This window comes from Polypterus senegalus, chromosome 7 (assembly GCF_016835505.1).
Source record: "Polypterus senegalus isolate Bchr_013 chromosome 7, ASM1683550v1, whole genome shotgun sequence".
Lineage (NCBI taxonomy): Eukaryota > Metazoa > Chordata > Cladistia > Polypteriformes > Polypteridae > Polypterus > Polypterus senegalus.
Window position 1 is genome coordinate 56304194 of NC_053160.1, and position 24328 is coordinate 56328521.

The window sequence follows — 24328 nt, forward strand, 5'->3', positions numbered from 1 at the left end:
TAGACATCTGAGTTTTCACCTTGTCTATTAATTTAAGAGCATGTAAAATCAAAATTGTTGTTCCGTGATCTGTTCATTCCACATGTCTTTACAATAGCCAGTAAAGCCATTTTAAGAAAACATTTCTGGCCTAGTCTCCTTTTTTGTATATTTTTCTATAAGTCTATAAGCTCCTTTCAACCTTTTGTTCCAAGTGCCTTTATGCATTTTCTGAAAATATATTGTTCTCCTTACATGTTGTTCATCTTTATCCTTTATTCCTAATCATATTAATCTTTTTGTAAGCCTGGTCCTTTTTTAGCAGTAGCATCTTCATTTTCTGCATTATATTTTTGTATTCTACATTTGCTATTCTTGTTGTGAACAATGAATTGTAGTCTTACCGTCTTCCTTTCATGTCTTCTGGATCTGTCAGTATCACTTCATTCTCGTCATTAGCACTTACATTTTTAAAGATTGTATTTTACCGGTATTTTACTTCACTTCTGAAATGCCTCCTGGATTAGGACATTCTGTTTCTCACAAACACACTCTGTTTTTCTTCATATACTGTATATTCTTTTTCATCTACTACATTTCTGCCTACTTTAATCAAAAATGATTTGTCTGAGGTGATTCATTTTTCACTTTCCTGATAACTAATCTCTTGTTTACCATCTTTATGTAGTGATCTTGGAAAGTTGTGCTTCTTCCTATATTTTCAATTATTTTTTACCCATGTTTTTTGCCATGTGCATGCCAGTGCTCATCCTTTCTATTTTTTGTTATTTACTTAAAGAATATTTTTCGCCTATACACTTTCTTTTTCCAATGTGATTTTATATGCTGAAGTTCTTGCATGAATAAACCTAATACTTCTCGTGTAATATTCTTAATCTTTTTCTCTCTTAAGACTTTCCTTCACCATGCTTGTTCTTGCACTCCACATTTAATTCTCATTCTGTAGAAACTTTGTGTAGTGACATCCCTAGAGGTGTTGTTTCTTGCACCATAGAATGTAATGTCCTAAGATTCCTATGGTGCTTGTTTATGTTGTTAATGTTATTTATTTTACTTGTGCATTCCATGCCTTTTGTTCTTAGAAGGCAGCTGTGGTCCTTTCCTATTGTTTTCTACAGCAGCTGTGTAAAGACTTTGATTCCTTTATCTACCACTTTCCTCTCCTGGTAGAGTCATTGGCTCACTTGAATTCCTGTGTTCTTTCTTCTCTCTACAAAACTAGGTTTCTTCTTTTTTGTTTGCTGCAATAATGAAAAAAGTTATCTAATACCAATTCCTCATGAAAAAAAACAAGGTAATTATACACCTTATCACAGTAGGCTGGGGGACAGACCCAGCCGGGACACCTGGAAGGATCGGGAGGTGGCTTATATGTCCCCCGGGTCACAAGGGGGCAACCGCTCTGGATCTTGAGGGGACCATGGGAGAGGAGCAAGGAGGCTCAAGCCCATTGGGGTCCGTGGCCATTGCCAGGGGGCGCCCCAAGCCTCAGAGAGCCCTGGAAACGTTGACTTCCGCCACACCTGGGAAGATGGAGGATCTTCTAGGGACGCCCGGAGTGCTTCTGGGTGCAACAAGAGCAGCGCTTCCACCTCACCAGGAAGTGCTGCCAGAAGGATGTCATCAGGCACCTGGAGCACCTCCGGGTGGAAATAAAATGGGCCGCCTCCCTACAATCAGGGAGTGAGAGTCGGGAGTGGGAGCAGGATGAACCTCCCGTGGAGAGAGGAAAGGCAGTCCAAGGACATTGGGGAAGAGGCCCGTGTTAGTGGAGTGTTTGGTGCAGGGCCACTGTGTGTTGTGCGAAGTAAAGAACTGTGAATTAACGTGTGCTTTTGATAAAGATGTGGCCTTAGTCTGATGGTGTCTCACAACCTGTTATTGGCACAGACCAAAACCTTAATATGGCTTCTTTAGGTAATGGAGAAATAAATCTACTTTATCTTCTACTAGTAGTTATGTTCAGCTTCACAGCTGGGATTTCTGAAATTGTGAGAGAAAGACTTTTGCTTATGTATAAAAGAGTTTTTTTAGTTAATTAATTTAATTCCATCAAAGTTAAATTTGAAAGGAATGTTATATGTATATAATGTTGTATGTATATTTATATATATAAATATGTTTAAGTTTTCTACCACATGCAAAGACATTAATGAGCTCCCTTTTTATTTTACATTTGTATCTTAAAAAGGAGTATATAGGAGTTAAGACATATTGCATATCCTCATGTATTCTCCTGGAAAATACTAAACAGTAAAAATAGCACAATATAACAAATAAGTGTTTTCCTAATGTCTTTTCCCTGATTTTTCCAGTAAATCATCACACAGGCTGAGTTGAAACTTAGTCTGGAAACCTGTGGTATAAAGCAAGAACAAACCCTGGATGGGATGCAAGCCCATTTTTCAAACTCAGTCATATTCATATTCATTCTCATAGCAACTCATACTTGGCCAATATAATGTTACTGGTTAATATAAGAGGCACATCCTTAGGAAGTGGGAAGAAATTGGAATATGCTGAGAAAAACCCGAACAGACAAAGGGGGAATCCTAAATATAATGTCTTTGGTTTAATTTTGATAGTCATATAATATTAACTTTGATGTGCAGGAAACCAATTTTATTTTATAGCATGCGGTCTTCAATAATGTCATTGATTGTATGAAGACAATATATTTTTCTTTTTCAAAGGTGCATAAATGGATAAGCAAAAACAGACCTCCAGTGTAGAACTACTGCTTTGCCTTTATTTGAAGAAATTTTCTGGAGCAATGCTTGCTTTCTACAGCAAGGAAATGAATCCAAATGCAGAAGAAATCAGAAACTCCTAGGAGGGACCACTTTGAAATTAAATTGGACAACGTGGATAATAAGCAGAAGAATACTCTGAAAGAAGTGTCCAAAAAGGCACATTATAATGCAATATTCGAGAAAAGAAAGTTGTTAGCTGTTTAGCTCAATGCTAACCCCCCTACCCCCGGTAGACTGTTTCTAAATTATGGAAATTTTGTGGAAGACGTTGACTTGGATGTTGAGCCTTGTCATGGCTGCTTCTGAATTTCAAAGCAACAACAGAATTTCTCATATTTCACAAGGTATGTTTTTTACTTAGGTATTTCAATATATCTATAAAGTGTAACAAACAAAATATATGTATTGTCAAACCTTTTTAATGCAATTCATGGCTGTGTGATATATAAAAATATATATAGAGAGATACTGTATATATGCTGTACACACATACAGTATACATACATTCATGCACACACAGTTATAATGATGTCTAAAATGTCATGGCATCTTTGTCACAAGAGTAGCATATCGCAGGGGGGCTGTGCTAAAAATTAAGAACGCTTGTCACAATAGTTAGGATTTTTGAAGACAGGCTTACTACCACTCGGCATATCCACCTTGTATTTACTCCGTGTATCTGCTGTTATGTGAATAGTAAGTACACTAACAGCTGTATGGTTTTAAATATCACAATATAACTAATCATCTTGTCCCTGCCAAGTCCTAAAAGTAGGTAAAACTAGCCTCAGGTGAAAAATACCACATAACAGACTTTATTTTGTCATTTTGTATTTAACAGCTGAATGGCTGACAATTATTTAAAGATATGTCAAACCATAGAACTGAGAGAAAGTAAACTTAATTTCACATACATTTATATATATGTATTTGTGCCAGTACCACATTAGTGTTTTTTTTAATTTACTTTAATATCCAGTGTGTTTTTTTCTCTTATTAAAAAACATCCTACTGTCCTTCATTATACTGCCCTCCCTTTTTTGAAGATCTGACTAATGTTACTAGTGCTTGTGTCGTCCTGTTTTTCTCTTTCATGCATACTTCTTGGACGTATTCAACTTGTCAACACAAAGAGGAATTCCTTTCGTACCTTGAGCACTACCAGCTCACGGTTCCTATGCAAGTGGATCAAAATGGAGACTTCATGAGCTATACTGTGAAACACAACAGACACTTGCGACGGAAGAGAAGTATAGATCCTGTTGACCAAGATATCTCAGAATCTAGGTTGTTTTACAAACTCTCTGCCTATGGAAGGCACTTTTATTTAAATCTGACACTGAACACTCATTTGGTGTCTAAACATTTTACTGTAGAATATTGGGATAAAGATGGACCAGAATGGAGACATGATTTTATAGATTATTGCCATTATATTGGATACCTTCAGGATCAACATAGCACAACAAATGTAGCTTTAAGTAATTGTAATGGCTTGGTGAGTAGTATTGTCTTTTTCATTCTTCATGGCAGATGATTTTTTTATTTTAACTTTAGCAATTTTGAAAAAAACTTAAACAGCAGTAGTGATTAAGCATTACACAGTCTTTAAACAGACGAGAGTTTTCCTTGATTTTTGATGCATGGCGTGTGGAGAGGGATATGGCATGCTTACTCTCTGCTAGAAACACTTGTTTTGAAAGAGCATACTCTTGCTTTAGAATGAGAATGTCCATTCACTGCCACCCATCCATTGTGGGTCCATAAAGAGTCGTATACTTCCTCTTAAAAATGACTATTTACACCTTAAGGTGGTGCAATCAAATACATTGTTTGAGTAACAAGTAAGCCTAGCCAGTACATATTTTGGTTAATTTATGTGGGTACCTGAGGACCTAGGGAAACTGAGACAACATGCAGCTCTAAATAGACAGTGATCAGTGCGGTTGAACGAAGTGTGAGCTAGAAGCAGTTACCACAATGCATTAAAGGTGCCCTTTATTATGTTGTTCTTATTAATTTGGAAAATAATCTTCACACAGGACAACTTACAAAATTCAATCTCAAGTAGCATACACTGAATGATTGTCATGAAAGTACAAAGTTAACAGATTCTGTAATAGAGAGCATTAAGCCTATTACTATATTTAGTCCTAATTTGGCAATATAACAAAAGAGTCAGGGAAATAATAAATATCCTAAAAAGAGAAGAGGGGTACAAATGATGAGGAAACTTGAGATGCTTCATATAGATCAGGGGTTCTCAAACTCGATCCTGGGGGACCCCCTGTGGCTGCAGGTTTTTGTTCCTACCAGCCCCTGTTTTTAATTGGACTCCTGGGCTAATTAAGTGAACTGTTGTTTCCCAGATTCCCTGTTTTGGGAACAATAAACAAATTAGAAAACTAAGTTTGGTAAAAAAAAAAAAAAAAGTATTAAAATGTACTAAGCAGTTATATGTGTTTTTTTTTCTTTTTAACAGTATTTTCATCTTGATTGTCGTTGTACTTTTCTAGGTGTTCTAATTGTTTAATTAATCCGTTATTTACTACTTTGTGGGGCTGACGCTAAAGTAGTTGCAGCCTTTCATTTCATGATTGAGTGTTGTTTGCTTGGGTTTCTGCTCAGCTTATTTTTAATTGTCATTATTAAGATTCAATGAAGGGAGCAAACTGCACAGAGAAAGGGCGAAATGTAATAAAAAGAGAGTTACGCATTTAAATCCATAGCAAAAACAGAAACATTTCTAAGTTTCTTATAAATGTAAAAATCACGCTGCTGTGCTTTTCTGAATGTAGAATTAAAGATCAATAATACCAGCTAATTAAATGAGATCAGTGCTATCAGATGTTGTCACTGGTTGGAACAAAAACCTGCAGCCACAGGGGGTCCCCCAGGACCGAGTTTGAGAACCCCTGATATGGATGTTTGTTATCAGGAGTTTTCTGTGTAATAGCTAACTGTTAAATATGGTGGCCATTTGAAAGGACACTTTTAGTGACACATATGTTCTGCATTTTGAAGTCTGCTTCTATATCCCCTAAGCTGGACATAAAGTATAGAGACTGACATTTACAGTTATTTTGCTGTATTACGGTACATATAAATATATTTAGAAACCTGTATTTATTATCCTATCAGAGCAGGTAAAATAAATATAAAAACAGCAAGGTTCTGTACAAAATATTATAGAACTGAAAAATGTTAAGGTTCACTAATCTTGTTTAGCTTACTGGATGGTTAACCTAATAATTCCCCCATCCCCTTATCTAAAGGTGATTATCTCATTACAGAGAGCATCTGGGAGCATCACAAACAAGTCAAGTTAGAATTTCAAGTCAACCTAATCGACTTGTTTTGGGATGTAGGAGGAAAGGCACAAAAAACAAAGAACAGGCTACCTCAACATAGCCACTCACTGGGCTCTAACCTGTTTTTTTGAAGTGTGAATCCAAAGCTCTAGCCACTGTGCCACCATTCTGTATGAAACAGTTCAAACAAAACCTGTTGTAGGATTAAATACATAATGTCCAACGACTAATCTTTGTTTACAAATGTCTTAAATATGTGGCAAAGTTAACAAACATTTTATCATTAATATTAATACAAATGCAACAAGTATTTTATTGTTTCTATTTCCCTGTTTTGATTATATTGTACTTATCCCCAACAGCTTTTTTCATTTTTTATTTATTTATTTTTTTTTTTTTTACCAAGCATGGTGTTATTACAACAGAAGAAGAACAGTACTTTATTGAGCCACTGAAGAATATAGGATCACAGAATGCCAGTAGTTTAAGATTTGAAGAAGGACAGCCACATGTTATTTATAAAAAATCTTCTGTCCCATACCAATTGAAGAATGATGAATCCAACTGTGGAGTTACAGGTAACTGAAATATTTTGGACTATGAAAGTTTTTTATTTCCAAAAAATGGTAAGACACTATACAAATGGAAGTTTTTGCAAAATTCCAACCACAGAATTGAATTCCTCTATAAAAAAGAAGAGAAGTTACTAATTCTTACTTGCATTTCATTATGGACTGATTTGACTGTTTAGATGGAGAAATGCTTTTGCATGAGCACTGCATCATATGGCACTTGCATAATATAACACATAATGAATATCTAAGACATAGAGCTTCACAAGTTAATGACACGGTTATCATCAACATTATATTCCACTTTCCTAGTGAGGGTCATGGTGGCAACACACCAGGGCAGACTAACTAGGTAACTTTATTCACAACAAATGTCCTCCACGCTTTCTTTGAGTAAGAGATATAATCTCTCTAGCACGCCTGTGAAGTCCTCTACTAATGGATGTAACTCATACACATCTCAAGGCAGGCACTGAGGGAGCATCCTAACTCCGTGCTCAAACCACCCCAATTGGTTACTCTTCATCCAGAGAACAAATATTTATTTAAATAGCACATTTTCATACAAATTAGAATGAAGAAGCAGACTGAATTCTAAATCAACATAAAAATGCTGCTCCAGTTTGTTGGTCAATCTCACAATTAACTCTACACTCACTTGTAAAGGAGACTGTGCTTGTATTCCACAAAACAATGAACACAAAGCATCCCTGTAATATCAAGTGAAACCACAGAGTTTTTCATTCACTGCACTGACCTGATACCTTATGCACATCTTGTGAGAGTTGCCTGGGAGCATTAGAACAACATGCCCAAACCACTTCAACTAGCTTGTCCTGATCCAGAGAAGCAGTGGCTTTACCTGCATGGTCTTCCCTTCCCTTATTTTGTTAAGCTTCTCACTGCATTGTCAGTTTAATCATTGTGATCATCACTGGTTTACAACCATTTTGGGGGTGTATGTAAGTTGGCTGGTTGTCCCCATTTTTTTCCCTCTACCACCCATGGCCTTGGGGCCTCATTAATAAACCTTGTATATGCACAAAAAGAGGCTTGAAAAGCATGGACACAAATTCCCACATAAACAGTAGGATTTATAAAAGAAAACTTGACTGGGGAACATGAGTATATTTATGGCAACTCTGACCCATGCATGTGCAACATTTCAGACAAAATGGGATAAAGCAGGGAAATGCAGCCAAACCAGCTAAATGATGACTTATGTGTATAATAATTCATTTCACTGAGCCGTTATCATAATGTGCTTTGACTCTGGAAATATATTACACCTCAAAAACACTGACTAAGATACACAGACTATATTTTTGTTCCCTTTTAATGCTGTGTATTTTATTCTATCGTAAATTTATATTGACTACCTGTTGTCACATCTCAGGGAACTGGCCAACAAGTCGAGGAATATCTCCAACAAGCCTCACTGTGTCATGCCTGCTGTGCTAAAAACCATTAACCAACCAGCGAGGCACTACATCCAGTTTTCATATGGTGTGGGTGCACATACATGAAACATAACATAAATAGTTATTTTCGACATTGTCAGGTACTCCTAACGTAATCAGAGCACTTTACTGCACTCGTATTACAGTAATGGCATTTTGTGAGAATGAAGCTGCTTTAGTTAACCATAAGCAATTCCATTCTGTTAATGCACAAGTCATCCAAGATGTGACTGGCAAACACTGTGTCTCATTTGCCTAGATCAAATAATGATTCATTTATTTTGAGTAAAGGCAGTTTGATAGACATGATGGTACTGTACATTTTAGCTAGCTTGTTGGTAAGGTAACTGGCTGAACCCCCAGTGTTTCATATGGCTTATCATACTCATTTTAATAGAATTAAATGTGTCAGGTGATAGTCGCTACCTGCTCAGACTTTCCCAGATCCTTAGATTGCAGAGGAAAGGCGCTGTAATGCTGCACATGATCTTGCGCTCTCAGTTGTGGAGCACAGCCAGATATCTTGAATACAGGTGGCGGAATCTTGATGCTGCTGGTAGCTGCTGTACAAGCTAATGAAGTTCTGCAGCATTGTGACTGCATAATTGTGAGGTTGATTATCATGCTACATATATGGATGCTTAAGGGCGGCATTGGGTGTGTATTCACGTACACATATTTACAAGGTGATTGTGATTTATAAATGATAAATTGCATAGAAATGTGTGTAAGCCAGGCTTTATAAATCTGAATTTTTTTGGCGTATGCTTTTTCTTGTTTTTTTGGTTTGCACATATTTTCATTCAGTTTTATAAAAGTTTTATGAATGATAACTCCGAGCATCCTTTGGGTGAGATGCATTCTTCATGTTTCATGTTGCCACCTCTACATATCTGCTTCAGCCTTTAGGAGTCAAATAAGAGAAGAACTGGGAGACTTCAAATATTGGAGCAACTAAATGTCAACCACCACTAACACACAAAGATAGATTTCCACCAAAATTGTTCTGGCAGCCCAAACCTTCTTTAGACTTTAGAATGTTTGGAAGACATTAGCTCTGTAAACTAGCATCAAGTCAAAGATTTATAGGTCCAGTGTACACCTCAGTTCACGACCATAATTCGTTCCAAAACTCTGGTCGTGAACCGAAGCAATTTCCTCCATAGGATTGTATGTAAATACAATTAATCCGTTCTAGACCATACGAACTATATGTAAATATATATATATATTAAGTTCTTAAGCACAAATATAGTTAATTAAACCATAGAATGCACAGCGTAATAGTAAACTAAATGTAAAAACATTGAATAACACTGAGAAAACCTTGAACAACAGAGAAAACTAACACTGCAATAGCTCGCGCTATAGCGCTACCAACCGCTGGCTAAAAACACTTTTTTTAGTTTTAAGCACAGGAAAAAAATGAACATTTGAAAAAATCCGTAATTTAATAAACCACCAAGAAAAGTAACATTGCAACAATGCACGCTATGAACCGATCGCTGTAAACAGAAATGAAAACAAAAACAAGCCCAGTGCATTCTTTAACTGCCTTCTCTATCTTATGCGTCCAGCTCTCTCTCGCGCACTGCCTGTGTGTGTTTCACTCAGTCGAGCTGCCTCTGTGTGTGTGTGTCTCTCTCTCTCGGCCTGCCTGTGTGTCTCTCTGTCGCACTGGTTGTGTGTATGTGTCTCTCTCGAGCTGCTTCTGTGTGTGTGTGTGTGTGTCTCTCGAGCTGCTTCTGTGTGTGTGTGTGTGTCTGTCACACACTGTCTGTGTGTGTGTGTCTCTCTCTCACGCTACCTGTGTGTGTCTCTCTCTCATGCTGCCTGTGTGTGTCTCTCTCTTGCACGCCTGTGTGTGTGTGTGTCTCTCTCGTGTGTGTCGCGCTCTCACGCTCTCTTTTTCTCTTGCTCGCTGCACAGGAAATGCACAGGGAAAGACTGAACACGTACAAACCGAAAGGGAAACTGGCTTGTTCGTATACCGAGTGTGTGGTCGTGAATTGAGGCAAAAGTTTGGCGAACTTTTTGTTTGTAAACTGATTTGTACGTGTACCGAGATGTTCGTGAACCGAGGTTCCACTGTATTCTTAATCCTCCTCTATGCAGCTGCAACATGGAGAACTAACAACTAATTTAGAATGTTTGAAGGATGGTGTTTGTGAAAAATCCTCAGAATCTGCTAGGAACAGCATGTCATGCAGATGAACAATTATGAACAGAATTATCAATGTAATGAAGCAGGAATGCAGTAGGTGGAGAGGCGATGTACTGTATGGATGGACTAGAACAGACACCCATATGTTGCTCTCAGATGGACACCATCAGAAAAGAGAAAGTGAGTGAGGCCATTGAGCACATGAAGGAGAACAGTTAAGGAAGAAAATAAAGTGTTGAGCAAAACCTGGAATCAAATCAGCTTTCTTGTTCAAGATCATGAGGGCTGGAGAAGAGTTGTTGGGGCCTTATGTTCTAAAAGGACCAGAAAGGATTAATATTAATAATAAATTGCATTCTGCACACCTCTCACATATTTTCAACAAACAAAGGTTGTGATTGCCTCCTTCAGACAGCCTTTCACACTACTATATGTTTCATTCACCCACTTTGGACAGCCCATGCAATGTATACTGCACATGCACACCCATCTTTTCCATGCCTCCTATCCCATTCTCTGCTTTCACTTAGAATTGATACCTGATGCATTCTCACCTTCACTTGAAACATTCACTAGCCCCATCGGCTGTCCTGAATTAATTTCATGCTATCTCATACATTGACATCACTGCATCAATGACACATCAAATATCTCAGTGTATATACTGCACCACTTCCCAAAGCATCCTGTCAAAATGCCTTCTCCGTATCTTCTTCAAATTTTGTCAGGCAAGTATAGTTTCATTATTTTCACCTGTCAAATAGCTGTACTTGCTACACAATAGATATCTCAGAAATTAAAGAAAAATCTACATTTTGATTCTTTTTTCAAGCACTCACTCAGTCATCTTTATCACTTCTCCAAATGTGCAACAGCTTAAAATGACCCATACTCCAGTGACTCATCCTTTTTTTTGACTGCAACTTGAATTGTATCACTTTTCCAATCATCAGGAAGTCTCCATTCACATAGTGCTGCACAGGTCTGACAACCATTCAACTTCTGGACCCTACACTGTCTTAAGCATTTCCATCACATGTCCAGTTGGACCTGCTGCTTTACCCGTCTCTAACTTCTCAGGTACTTATGTGACTTACATTTTTTAAAAGGTTTCCAGTGATCACCTTCACATTTTTTACAATTTTCCAATACTCAGTCCTCTTCAAAAATAATTCACTGTACTCCTTTCACTACCAGGTTCAAATGTCACTAACTACTTTTACTCTTTCTTAATCCTCTTGATCCTTACAGCTATTTCCATTACATTACCAAACTCTAAATTCCCTCATCACTGTCATATCAAAGTTAAGGCCTCTGTAGACTGCCTCATAACCATCAGCACTGAGATCAATATACCCATTCGGAGCGACACTCAATACAATCAAATCCCTAAGTCAGCCATTTGTTACCCACATCAACCTTTTCCAGAACTTTCTCCTTGACTCTTCTGCTGACTTGTGGGTCATATATTTGACATAGTAAATTACAATACTTATCAGTCATTTGCCAGCAGTCATCTTAATAACAGAAACACAATCACACATTCTCTTCATTTCCACCACTTTTTTTGCTCATTTTTCTGTCATAATTTTCATTCAGGATTTTCAAAAAATTTGAAATATCAGATATTCAAATTATTTTATGCAATGGCATTGAGAAAGATTTACTTTCCGATGAATCTTACCATACTAAAATATTAGTGTTGTTACACATAAAAAATGTAATGATACGTGTTTACTAATGGCTACATTTTATCTTAATAGACTGTCTTTAGTGGAATTTGTGAATATTAAAACATAATACAGAATATGGCAATCAATTAAATGAATGTGACATCTTCAGTTGTTACCCTTTGATTCTTTGTAGATCTTACAAGACATCCAGATCCACTGTGGATGAAACAACATTCAACCAATACCATTTCTTCAACGTTCAACTCTTCCAGTTTGTTCCGTCGCCATAAGAGATCAGTTAGTTCAGAGCGCTTTGTGGAAACTTTAGTTGTTGCTGACAAAATGATGGTTGGGTACCATGGCCGCAAGGACATTGAACACTACATTTTATCTGTAATGAATATTGTAAGTTTGATCTCCACTTTTCTAGAAATGAAAAACGTAGATAAGTCTAATAGAGTTATTGTCCTCTAGTAAAACAGCAAGTGCAAGTATAAGCAAAGATAGTCCTGTTAAATTTTCAAGAAACGTCTGTAAATGTGCAAAGCATGTTAATGCAAAAATATTGCACAGAATGTTTTGTTATTTGCTGGACTTAACTGCAGTTGCTGTTAATAGTAACTAAAGAGTCTCTTTTATTTCCACTCACTTGAACATTGTTTGCAGACTTGATTGAGGTATTAATATATTTGTCCATCATTTGCTCCTCAACCTCTTGAAATGGAAGAGAAGGTTTTCAGGAAATATGAAATAAATCTGGTTATAAACCGAGAAATTAATATAGTTGTGTTAAGAGCTAAAAATAGTGGATCAAAATTTAAATATTATGACGTATTATGCATAAGGTAAACAAGTGTTATGCATTTAAAACATTATTTTAAAACATTTAAAGTACATTCATAGTATGCATCTGATTTGCCTTTTATTAAGAAGAACTTACATGCATGATTTATTTTGTCTGACTTTATTTTTTTTTCTTATTTTCTGGAGGTCAGGTTGCCAAACTTTACCATGATTCCAGTCTAGGAAATGTTGTGAACATTATAGTGACTCGCCTGATAATTCTAACAGAGGACCAGGTAACTGAAGTGTTTTATTTTTGTTTAATTTTATATTCCATACAGTAAACCATAGTAACACTACCCTCATATTTTAAAGCATTAGATTATCTTTTTGAATGTGGGCACAAAAATTGCAGCACTTAATATTTTGTTTGAAAATTGCTATTTTGGATAACTGCTGACTAAAGATAAATTACTTCAAGCATTAACTATATTTAGCATTTAATTGTTGTTACATTTTATTGATTATTGTGCTCTATTTTCTTATAATTAAATAGCCTAAAGGAAATCATTAGACATTAGTGCAAATCTATTTACTGCTTTTACATTTTTGAACAGCTTATCATCCTGGTGATTAAAGGCAAAATATTAATTTTAAAGTAGCTATTTATTGTTTGTTCATTTTTATTTTCAGACTTTCAAAAAAATACTTTTTTGAAATTAATAGGTTTTGGATTCTTGTTGTAGCTGTTATGCTCAGCACTAAGCTCTATCTTTAAGAACGTGTGTCTTGATTTTTAAATCTGAAGCATATGTCTTAAGAAAATTCTCTATGTAAATCAGTTTGAACTCAATGGAACATACTCAATAATATTTGTAAAAATAATATATTAATTTGATTTTTTTATCCAGTGTTCTTAATCTGGATGTTTAAATGGGACAGCTTGTTATGTTTCTTTGGAAATAAAATCTACGATTTTGTAGGCATTATGAACATTCTTTGTCCTTGTAATTCTGTCCTTGTATGTACTGAAACAAAAATATCAAAGACAGCATCAGGGTGTTGGGATGCCAAAGTGGAAGCTCCATTTAATAATTAAAGAAGGTTTAATTGCTGGAAAGTACAACAAAAAATGGATGGACCATTGATCCTTCATAATGTTTTTGTTTCTACATCTTTTGGAAGATTGATACTCTGTGGATCAAAGTCTGAAGTGAACCCATACTTCTGATTCCACCATGGTTTATATAGGGGCCAGGGAGGAAGGTGCAAAGTTTCCATCTTCAGGGCAGAAGTGATGCCACAAATTCTTCCTCAGCTAGGAGTAACAACATCGAAATGGTTAGGACTGTGTTTTACCTTAATCCTCTCTGTCTGGAGAGGGATATGATTCATTAACAGGGTAAACTCCTATCTTAACAAGCAATACCTCAGTTGGTTCACTACCCATTTAATAGCAAGGGCTACCTTCTCCAATGTCTCATACCTGGTTTCCTGGTCCAGCAGTTTCTGACTGAGATACATGACAGGATACTCAGGCAAATTTTGAGACCTGGTTCAAGCACTTGAAGTTATTACAGAAACACCACAACACATTTGATTTTGGGACAAGAACAGTTGCTTTCCTGTGTAATACAAAGATCATATTTGGCCTCCAGGAGGCAGTTTGGCAATTCTCTTGCTATAAACAGGGACTTTGTGACAGTTTAATGGGTAGTAAATTTAGTTAGTCTTGGCTGGATGTTGACTACTTCGGGAACATTAGCCAGGATCACCTTTAGGTTGTGCATTTGGTTTGGGATTAAGTTATTTCCTGAGTCAAATGGTTCCTCAACTATAAAGAAAGTGAATCATCTTGCGATGCTTTCATGGTTTAAAAAGGTTTACATGATATGTTCACAATGAAGGTCAATGATTAGACTGTTTGATTATGTAATCAGCAAGACCCCAACTATCTTCAACCTCACAGAGACCCTGGGAGTGTGCTAGGAATATCAAATGAGAGGTGGGAATTGGGATCATTACATGTTTTCATGACTGAAACTCTGGATGACAGAATCTCCTTCATACAAATGAGCTTGGAAGATGAACTTTTTAAAAATGCTTGCATAGTCCTGGACATATCTTTTTTAATTGATCTTGTAATCGAGGTATGTGTTCTAATTTCTTAACTGGGGCTGTCATTTTGGATTCCCAGCCATGCAGCAGTTCCAACAGTGAAAACCAGGTGGATGCTTGTGGTAGCTCCCAATAGGCAAACAGAATGTGAGGAAGTAGCTGGTCCCAATCTTTTTCTTAACAACTTCTGCAACATCTGTTTGGCTGTTTCTTTGAATGTCTCAGATGTAAAGGGTGTACCTTGGTCCATGAGGGCTTCTTTAATGATGCCAACATACATGAAAGCACCTAGTAATTCTAAAAGGCAAAGAGACAAAATTCTTAGAATTGGCCAATCTCAATAGAATGGCTTCAAGATATCAGGTAGCATAATTAAGTAAGACTTGTGTACTTTCACAGATGATTCAAGCAGTCCGATAATGTCAGATCCAAACTTCTTGAACAGCACATCTACAATAAGTAAGAACACCAAAGGAACCTGTTTCTGCTGCGAGGTGGAGCTGGCACCCTGACCATTAGAACTATAGTTTAATGCATCCTAAGGTCTTCTCATTTCTTAAGTGTTTGTTGAGAAGATGAGCATGAACTAACTAACAAGCTTCTTCTTGATGTGGTTTAGGTACAACAACAACAACAACAACATTTATTTATATAGCACATTTTCATACAAACAGTAGCTCAAAGTGCTTTACATATTAAAGAATAGAAAAATGAAAGACACAATTATAAAACAAAATAAATCAACATTAATTAACATCGAATAAGAGTAAGGTTCAATGGCCAGGGGGGACAGAAAAACAAAAACTCCAGACGGCTGGAGAAAAAATAAAATCTGTTGGGATTCCAGACCATGAGACCGCCCAGTCCCCTCTGGGCATTCTACCTAACATAAATGAAACAGTCCTCTTTGGATTTAGGATTCTTACGGAAGGGCTTGATGATGATGATGATGGTCACGTAGACTTCTGCCTTTTAATCCGTCCATCATTGTTGGTGCATCATGAAGCTTTGAGTAGGTGGTGGTGGCGCAGGCGCAGCCATCAGCAGGCTTTCTCCAGTGTAATGTCAACTGTCGTAAAATGGAGTTTTCACCAAAGGCAGAATAGGTGTGAGCCATTCAAAATGAGCTAAAAAGCAGGTCAGCATCTTGACTAACCTGCCAAAAAGAGTCTCACCTAAACTATGCTAGACCCCATAGTCTACTTGCTGGCTTCAGTCCAAGCAGGATCTAAGAATAAGGGGCTAAGAAATGTCTACAAAAAGCCCCTCAAGAGGAAGGATAACCATCACCCCCCTGTTTAAGAAAAAAAATGGGTAACAGAGAATATTTATAAAGTGAATGTTTATTTAATAAAATCAGAAAAAAGGCCCAATACTCCATCCAGAAGAATAACCCAAGGAAAGAAGGCAATATTATAAAAAAGCAGTCAATCCAAAAAGAAAAAGCAATACTTACAGGACATCACAATAAAATATGTCCTTCTCAGCTGACTTAAATAGCCTGAGGTAAGGCTCAGGAGTAGTGATTTCAGAGTGGCCCCACCTCCTGGGGTACCACCCACAAAATACAAGGGAAATACGAGAAGAAGATTTCACACATAGAAAACACAGTAAGATGTAAATAGAACACTATTAATACAAAATAAATATTTACAAAAAGACATAAAAAGAGCATAAATAGAGACCAGGGAACTCCCCCTAGCACACACACACTACCACTTGATATAATATGCAGTGTTGGCCTGACATCTATATCAGGCAGCGGCTGTGCGATGAGAGGTGGAGTCCATCAAAGCGTCAGTCATTCTGACATCACACTGGATAGCCACATCCATTGTAGTCACTTTATCCATGCAACACTCAGTACCTGAAGGCAGAGTGGCTTTGAATATTCTGGAGACACCCACTACTTGGTTTTGGCTTTTTGGCTGGATCAGTTGTGGTATGGTGATACTACTTTTATGAAACCAGTTTCACCCCAGCATAACTATGTATGGAGATGCCGGAAGACCTATAACCACAGGTGCTTGGTCTGACATTGAAATGAAAATCTCTCATCTGGTTGAACTGTTGAGTGGAGTCTGTTGCAGCCAGGGTTTTCTTCACTCCTCTATGTGTTTTTGTTCCCAATCAGCTCCTCCATTTTATTCCACAGACTTCTTAGTCTGTCCATGGACACATAAAGAGAATCTATGTGGTAATCATAGGCAGTAGCACCCACAATTACTACTGTTTTTTCTACTGGCTTCAGCCAATGAGTTAATTGCCTTAAAATGTTCAATGCTTGGGTACGGGTAGGCTTCTCATTATTGAAGTGCCAGTTGTGCCATTTCTGTGCTGTATGGAATAATAAGCAGACAGGTGCTCATCCAAATCGTAGTATGCTTTTTGTGGTTCACCTGATAAGAATAGAACCAGAATGTGTGCCCATTCTTCTGGCAGCCAGTGATGGAGAATTGTTGTGTGCTTAAATTTAACCAGATATTCTTCTATATCATCTTGTCTGAGTGGTACAAGTACTTGTCAGGGTCAATGGTTTTTTCTGTCCATAGGGTCACCTCTGTGCCCCATCTTGCTTCAACCTCAGCAACTTAATAAAGAGATCAAACAGTGACAGGGTGTTGAGGGTGCCAAGGTAGATGGCCCATTCAATAAGTAAAAAAAAAAACAGGTTTCTTTGCAGGAGAGTACAAAAAAATGGATGGACCATTGATCCTACAGAATCTTGGCTTTTCTGTGTCTATAGGAAGGTGTGTTTTCTATGGCATCAGGGTCAGAAATAAACACCAACTTATGGTTGCAATTTTGGTTTATCCAGAGCCTGGAGTGGAAGGGACAGAGGTTCCATCTGATGAGTGGAAATTATGTCACTGCTCGGCCAACATAGAAGTGGTTAGTGACTATGTTTCACCCTTATCCTTCCTTGTCAGTGTTAGCTACCCAAGGGTTAAAAAGCTGCTCCCATGGCTTTTGCATGCGACAATACACATTTGTTTTATAATCTGGGGACATGGCAGTTCTCTGTGTGGTTAATTGGTTCTCTACATGCAAAATACTACTTTAAAAAATTCATTTTTACCATTTTGCTGGATTTTACCTGAATCAATTATTGCAGTTTAGGGTCACAAGAGGCCAGATAGCAGCATGATAACATAGTGGGTAGCACGTCACCTCATTTATCCAGTGCTCTAGGTTTGAATTCTGTGCTTTATTGTTATCTGTGTGGAGTTTATGTGTTCTTTTTATGTCTGTGTGGATTTTCTCCCGGGTATTATGGTTTTCCTTACACAATTCGATAATTGGCTTTATTTGAGTGGTGTGTTGGTGTATAAATGAGTGGGTTCTATAATTGACTGGTGCCCTGTCCAGTGCTGTTTCCAACCATGCATCCATCGTTGCAGTATTAAAAGGGTTTATGTTATACCATTTCAATGCAGCTGTAGACTTAGTCTACTCATATGCATTTATGTTGATACAATTTGACAGTGAGAGATGTTTTTCAGGACATGTTTAATGCTTTAGAGAACATAAAGTTGAGTGATTTATGTGTTATTAATACTTAAAAGTTCTAGCATTGTGCAACCATGAACTTTTACAGATTAAAAAAAATGATGGATAGAAAATAGTATTACTTAAAGGTTTTTAAAGTATTGGAGCCATCATTAACTGTAGTATAGTTTGTACATTTGAGTATAATGTCAGTCTGTTTCATTTGATATATCATTAGCTGAGTAGATCATTAAAATGGTTAATATATTTATGGACAGAAGTGTAATGAATAAATGGAGATTATATAAGACTATCTATCTAAAGGTAATTCATTAGACTAAACAAGGTAAGGTGATTTCCTTCAAAAAGCTTCTTGGCCTTTTATGGCCTACTCAAACATTGTTCAAGTACAAGCACTTTATTGTGCCACATTAAATTATTAGGGCAAAGATTAGGGCAAAATATAGCCTATTTTTAACATGGCAAAGCTTTGTAACTAACCCTAACATCTTACCTTGTCTGTATATTTTGTTACAGCCAAACCTGGAGATAAACCATCATGCAGACAAATCCCTTGACAGCTTCTGCAAGTGGCAGAAATCTATCCTCTCTCATCAAAGTGATGGAAACACCATTCCAGAAAATGGGATTGCTCACCATGATAATGCTGTTTTAATTACTAGGTAGGACAAGTTCTTCATTATGAATGTTTTAAATATTGAGGAATTTTGTATAGTGAACAGTTGGTATTATGAAATCCGTTTGTTTTGTATTTAAAAGCTGTCTTATTTTCATTTTAAACGAGTTTGCCTTAAGTTTGTGTGTCGCTAAAAACACTTGGTTCCTTTTAAATGTGTACTTAAAGTTTTCAAGTCAGGTGAATGTTACATGTAGGAGACAAAGATAGAATTGTGCTATATTTATTTTGAACTAGCAGGACTACCCGGTGTTGCCTGGGAATCTATAACCGGTGAATTTCCAAAATGGGAGAAACAGAATATAGAAATAGAACAAACAGTTTTCTGATTTACATTTTATTGCAAGAGGTAATATAAGTACTCATTCCAGAGCCTTTGGATACACCATATTTTTTGTTTTCCATTGCGGTGGGAAAATGAACAAATTCTGAGGATCACCCACTCTAGAACATGCCACGTAGAGTTGTCCGCGTGAAAAGCATTGATTTTCGGAATTTCGGTATTCTTGGTATGAAAACATCTGTATGTCTTGTGCAACGTGTCATGATAGTTGCTTCAATAACATTTGGATAGAGAGTCTTGACACAAAGGGGAGTGGTATTAGACAGTAAGGAGCGTCTGTGTTGAACTGTGCTGCTATCTAACGGACATTGGCGATGGTAACTACAGAGAGAAGTGACATACAACCGCTGCTGCGTGTGTGGAAAATGGCGGGGGAAGGATGCTGTCTTTTTAAGGCGAGTCTCTGTTCAAACTTGTACCCGCCGTTGTCTGGGAGTCTATAACTGGTGAATTTCCCAAATGAAAGAAACAGAACATAGAAATAGAAGAAACAGTTTTCTGATTGACAGTTTATTGTAAGTTCCTTCACTGTGGATTCTGTGTGCTGTGGCGTTTCAGATGCTCTTGAAATAGACCTTCATGTGGAACTGGAGTGGACCTTCCAATTCTATGTGTTTTTTTCGGTGGCATGGGTATATTAGTGAAAAGCAGGACAATTTTATAATGTGTTACATAGTATTACGTACGGAATAAGCAGCACAGTGAGATGAATTTACGTTATTTACAATACGTCGGAAAGCGAACAAGTAGCACCAGTCACTGAGAAGGAGCAACACTGAAATTGTACTGTCAGTCGGAAAGCAAGGAAATAGAACCACAAATACGAAAGACCAGTGAGAAAGAGTAGCACTGAAACTGTACTAGGAAAAATGGCAGGGATAGGTGCTCTGTTTGTAAGGAGCGTCAGTGTTGAACCGTGATGCCATGTAACAGACGTTGGCGATGATAAGTACAGAGAGAAAAGTCATACAATCGCTGCTGCATTCGGGGAAAATTGTGGGGGATGGATGCGGTCTATTTAAGGGGAGTCTGTGTTCAAACGTGCATTTCTATAACGGACTTTGGCGAATGAAATACAGCACTATCAGTGCGTGTGGGAGTGTGAAGTGCAGAAATGTGGGTGTGTCAGCTAGTCACACTTTCTGGGTCGTTCACGTTTTACATCTATGCGCAGTTCCTCTTCACCCGATCAAAATAGCCGGCCTTCTCATACTTGGACACTTCTGCCATCTCTTGGCAATTTAAAGAAACATGGGTAAAGAGCGACACACAGAGACCAAAACTACCGCTAGATGGCACTGCAGTGAAGTTCTATTACAATGTTCGGCGATCTTAAGTATGGGGACGTGTGCTGAATGTTGTGTCGGTGAAAAGGTGCCCTGCGGTTCACCACGAACATTTTTCCGAACCAAACATACCCCATGACCTTCTCCTGGTCACAAAGGAGCCCCATGCCTTGTTTGGTGGCGATTGGATGCCCGGTGCAGATTTGTATGGCGGACAAACAAACATAGACACACGTAGATTCTGCTTTATGTATTAGAATGTACTGTGGATGAGTACTGCATTAGCTTTCAATAGTAAAAATGATTTGGTTATTGTTGAAGATTGATTTTATTTATTACATTGATGTTTAATGGTACTTTACTACTTATGTGTTCTGTTCACCATTTTTATTTGAATTTCTGAGCAAACCTGTCCTTACACAGGCCTTGTAAGTAAACAAATCTTTATTTAATGATTTAGACTTTATTGTAATTGGTGTTTCTCATTCACCAATTCCGTTTTAAGATTATAGTGGCAGATGGGAACTGTACTGTAAATTACCAAGTTAGCATATTACAAGTGCCCGTTCAAAGATTTCAACACACCAGCTACAAACAATTTCTTGCTCTTTCTTTTTTGATACCAGTTGTCCATTGTTGTTTTATCGCCTGTTTTAGCTGCAAGGGTTGTTTGAGTGGCACAGATTTACTACTGTCTCATGTATCTCTTCATTCTAAAAAGCAATAGGTATATGACATGTTTAAGTGGTTGTGCTAAGGCTATTGTGAACCATCTGAAGGCTTTATCCCCTGAATTATTTGATTTAATTGTGTTTCACCATGCAGACTACCATATGCCATATAGAAATTTTCCCAGTCTAACTTTATTTTCCAACTGTCTAACTTTGGCTGGGACTTTGTGATTTGTTAGAAGGCAAGTTAACCTTTACTGAATCTGTTAAAATCTGTTTAAATAATCGGCAATTGATTCAAGTCACATTTATAAAAAAAATTAAATGTCTTTGATAAATATGTTAACAAAGATATTTAAAATGTTCATATTTTGAACCTACATGGAATAAACCATGAATGGAAACACATTTTATTATGGGGTAAAATATCGATAGCTGTCATTTGATCTGAATAGTTTTGCATAAAAAGGATTATAACATGCTTTAAAACAAATTTTACACATCAGTTTCCTATCAAGATCTGAAAAAACTGAAATTAACAGTGGCCCAGAAAAATGAAAGGTAAAAATTAACTGGAGGGAAGAAGTGGTTCTTAAGTAAGAACACATGGTTCTTGACATTGAAAAAATTAAAAATAACTTACAGTCAGTATATAAAGAATCACTTGTTTTGTTTCTGCATTGTATTTAATAAACTGTACATTCTACTTTTAAAATATTATTTAAAGCTGTAGGCAATTGCTTTTCTTTGGAACTGTTGTAATTTTAAGCACACAGCTAACTTGTTGAATGCCTGAGGCGGTAGGTATGATTTGCATCGTAAACAGAACTGATCAGATTATTAAACTGTTTTCACACGGTTAGTGCCAAAGATGAGAAACTTGAATTGCTAGAGTTAATTCCCCTAGATGTTACTAATAAGCCATAGTTCTGTGATCAGGCTCAAGGTTAACTAAGTTATGTTAACTAAGATTAATTAGGGTTATGTAATGTGCAGACAGGTTCTTTTTCAGAGAGCTCTACATTAGGAGTATGCTTTTCGAAGGAAACAGGCCTCTGCAGACCTATAAATACCAAAGTAAAAGCTTTTGTCTGATTTTTTTTTGTTGCCCTGGACTTTATATGTTAGTGATATAGCTTCTTCAAGTTAACAGATTTATTAGACATCTGCTAAAAAGTATAGTGACCAAGTATACAAATGTTAAATGTACTGCTGTTGGTTTTAAGTGTATCTTGGTGTATCTGGCAGGGGCTTACGTAGATTTTTACAGCAAGCACTTATTACAGCATAGTAGGAAACAGAGAAAACAGATACAAATAATATAGTACATTTTATCAAAACCTGTTAAGAGAAACATGCACATGGGAAATATAGTATGTTTAAACATTGAGGAGGCAGACATTTACTGTATTATACATCATAAAAAAATCTGCTTTTAGAAAAAAGTAAAAAAAAACAAAACTAATGTATTTAAAAAAGTAAAGACAAAGTCCATTTGTTCAGTTGTGACATTTCTATCTTTCGTGTTTTTTGCTGCCACTATTATTTTCAGATCTATCAGACCTTGATATGATAGTGTAGTGTGGGATTTGTTTTAAAGCACATTGTGATTCTGTTTAAGCAAAACTAACTCAAATCACACAGCCGTCATGAATATTTTGCCACTGTGATAAAACATATTTTAAACCTACATGAAATAAAAACATGACATAAGTATTTTAAATACCTTTGTTGACATATTTATTAAAATCATTTCATTTTTTATAAATGTGACTTGAATCAATTGTGACAATTATTCCAAAAAATTTAGCAGAATCTGTAATGGTTAACTTGCCTTCTAAGAAACCACAAAGTCCCAGCCAGGGTTAGATGGTTGGATGATAGAGTTAAACTGGGAAAGCTTCTGTATGGTAAATGGTAGTCTGCAAGCAATTTGTAGCTAATCACAGAGGATAATGAATCCAGTGACGTTTTAGTGCTTGCCAAGAAATAGCACAAGTTGGCTGCTCTTTTTTAGTCTTCTCTTTTTGCTTCTTCATACTAAAAAGCATATGTAGGATAGTCTCTTTAAACAGTAGCAGCCAACAGGTGTCTTTGGTTTATTATTGCAAAGTAAGGAATCTACCAGTTAGTTTTTACTGCGTTCTTTTGGAATGTTTCCTAATATTTTCTGTGGCTGGGTTCCATCCATTACTAGACCATTATTGTCTTAACAGTCTGTGCTGCCACTGTTTTTCACCATAATCACAAATTTACTGATTTGCCACAGGCTTCCTCATGGGTTTATCAGGACTGAGTATGCTTTTCCATGTGTAGTTATATTTCAGGATATTTGAAACCACAACTAAATTTTGTGAACCACATAATATCTTCTTTCTTTTGAACAACATTTGAGCTGAATTTTTATCTCATAATCTATAGAGAAGAGGAAAAAAGTCATGTTGGATTTTAGTAGTAGTAGTAGTATTGTCATTAATGCAGAATATAATTTAGAACTCTGTTTCTCAGCAAGCAGGAAATACCCAAAAAACTGGGTATTGTCTGTCTCACTGCTACGTTTCAAGTGACTGTGCAAGTTATCATGTTTAAGCTTCAGTAAAAAACCTTGCCAGACAAATGAACAATAGAGCCTCACATTTTTTAGGGAAGTCACCCCAGGTTCTCTGACAGTTATTTGATGAAAAATGCTTGCATTTTTGATTAAATTACATAATTTACCTAGTTATATCTGGTGCTAGCACCAGTAACTTTGTCACCAGTTTGGTTTTGGCTATCTATCCATTCTTTGACTATTCTTTTTCTAGTACAGTAATGGACACAAAGCAGAAAGCAGCTCTTGATGAAGTACCAGTGCACTGCAGGATTCACACACACACATTCACTGATACCAGGCCAGTTTAGGACTATAGGAGGAAACAACTATCGAATCTACACAGGAAGCACACCAATATCCAATCGCTGTGAGGCAGCAGTACTATCACTATGCTTGCCAGCAGGTCATCATTTTT

At 36.8% G+C, this 24328-nt stretch overlaps 1 protein-coding gene across 1 annotated transcript in view; it reads left to right on the plus strand.

Annotated features, from left to right (window-relative positions):
- Window positions 1-24328, plus strand: part of adamts6 (ADAM metallopeptidase with thrombospondin type 1 motif, 6) — a 311123-nt gene that overhangs the window by 30239 nt on the left and 256556 nt on the right. Inside the window, exons 2-7 of the mRNA XM_039758682.1 lie at window positions 2694-3097; window positions 3887-4251; window positions 6471-6642; window positions 12127-12338; window positions 12929-13012; window positions 18861-19006. Coding sequence (XP_039614616.1) covers window positions 3001-3097; window positions 3887-4251; window positions 6471-6642; window positions 12127-12338; window positions 12929-13012; window positions 18861-19006 — 1076 coding nt within the window. The 5' untranslated portion in view covers window positions 2694-3000. The remainder of the gene's footprint in view (window positions 1-2693; window positions 3098-3886; window positions 4252-6470; window positions 6643-12126; window positions 12339-12928; window positions 13013-18860; window positions 19007-24328) is intronic.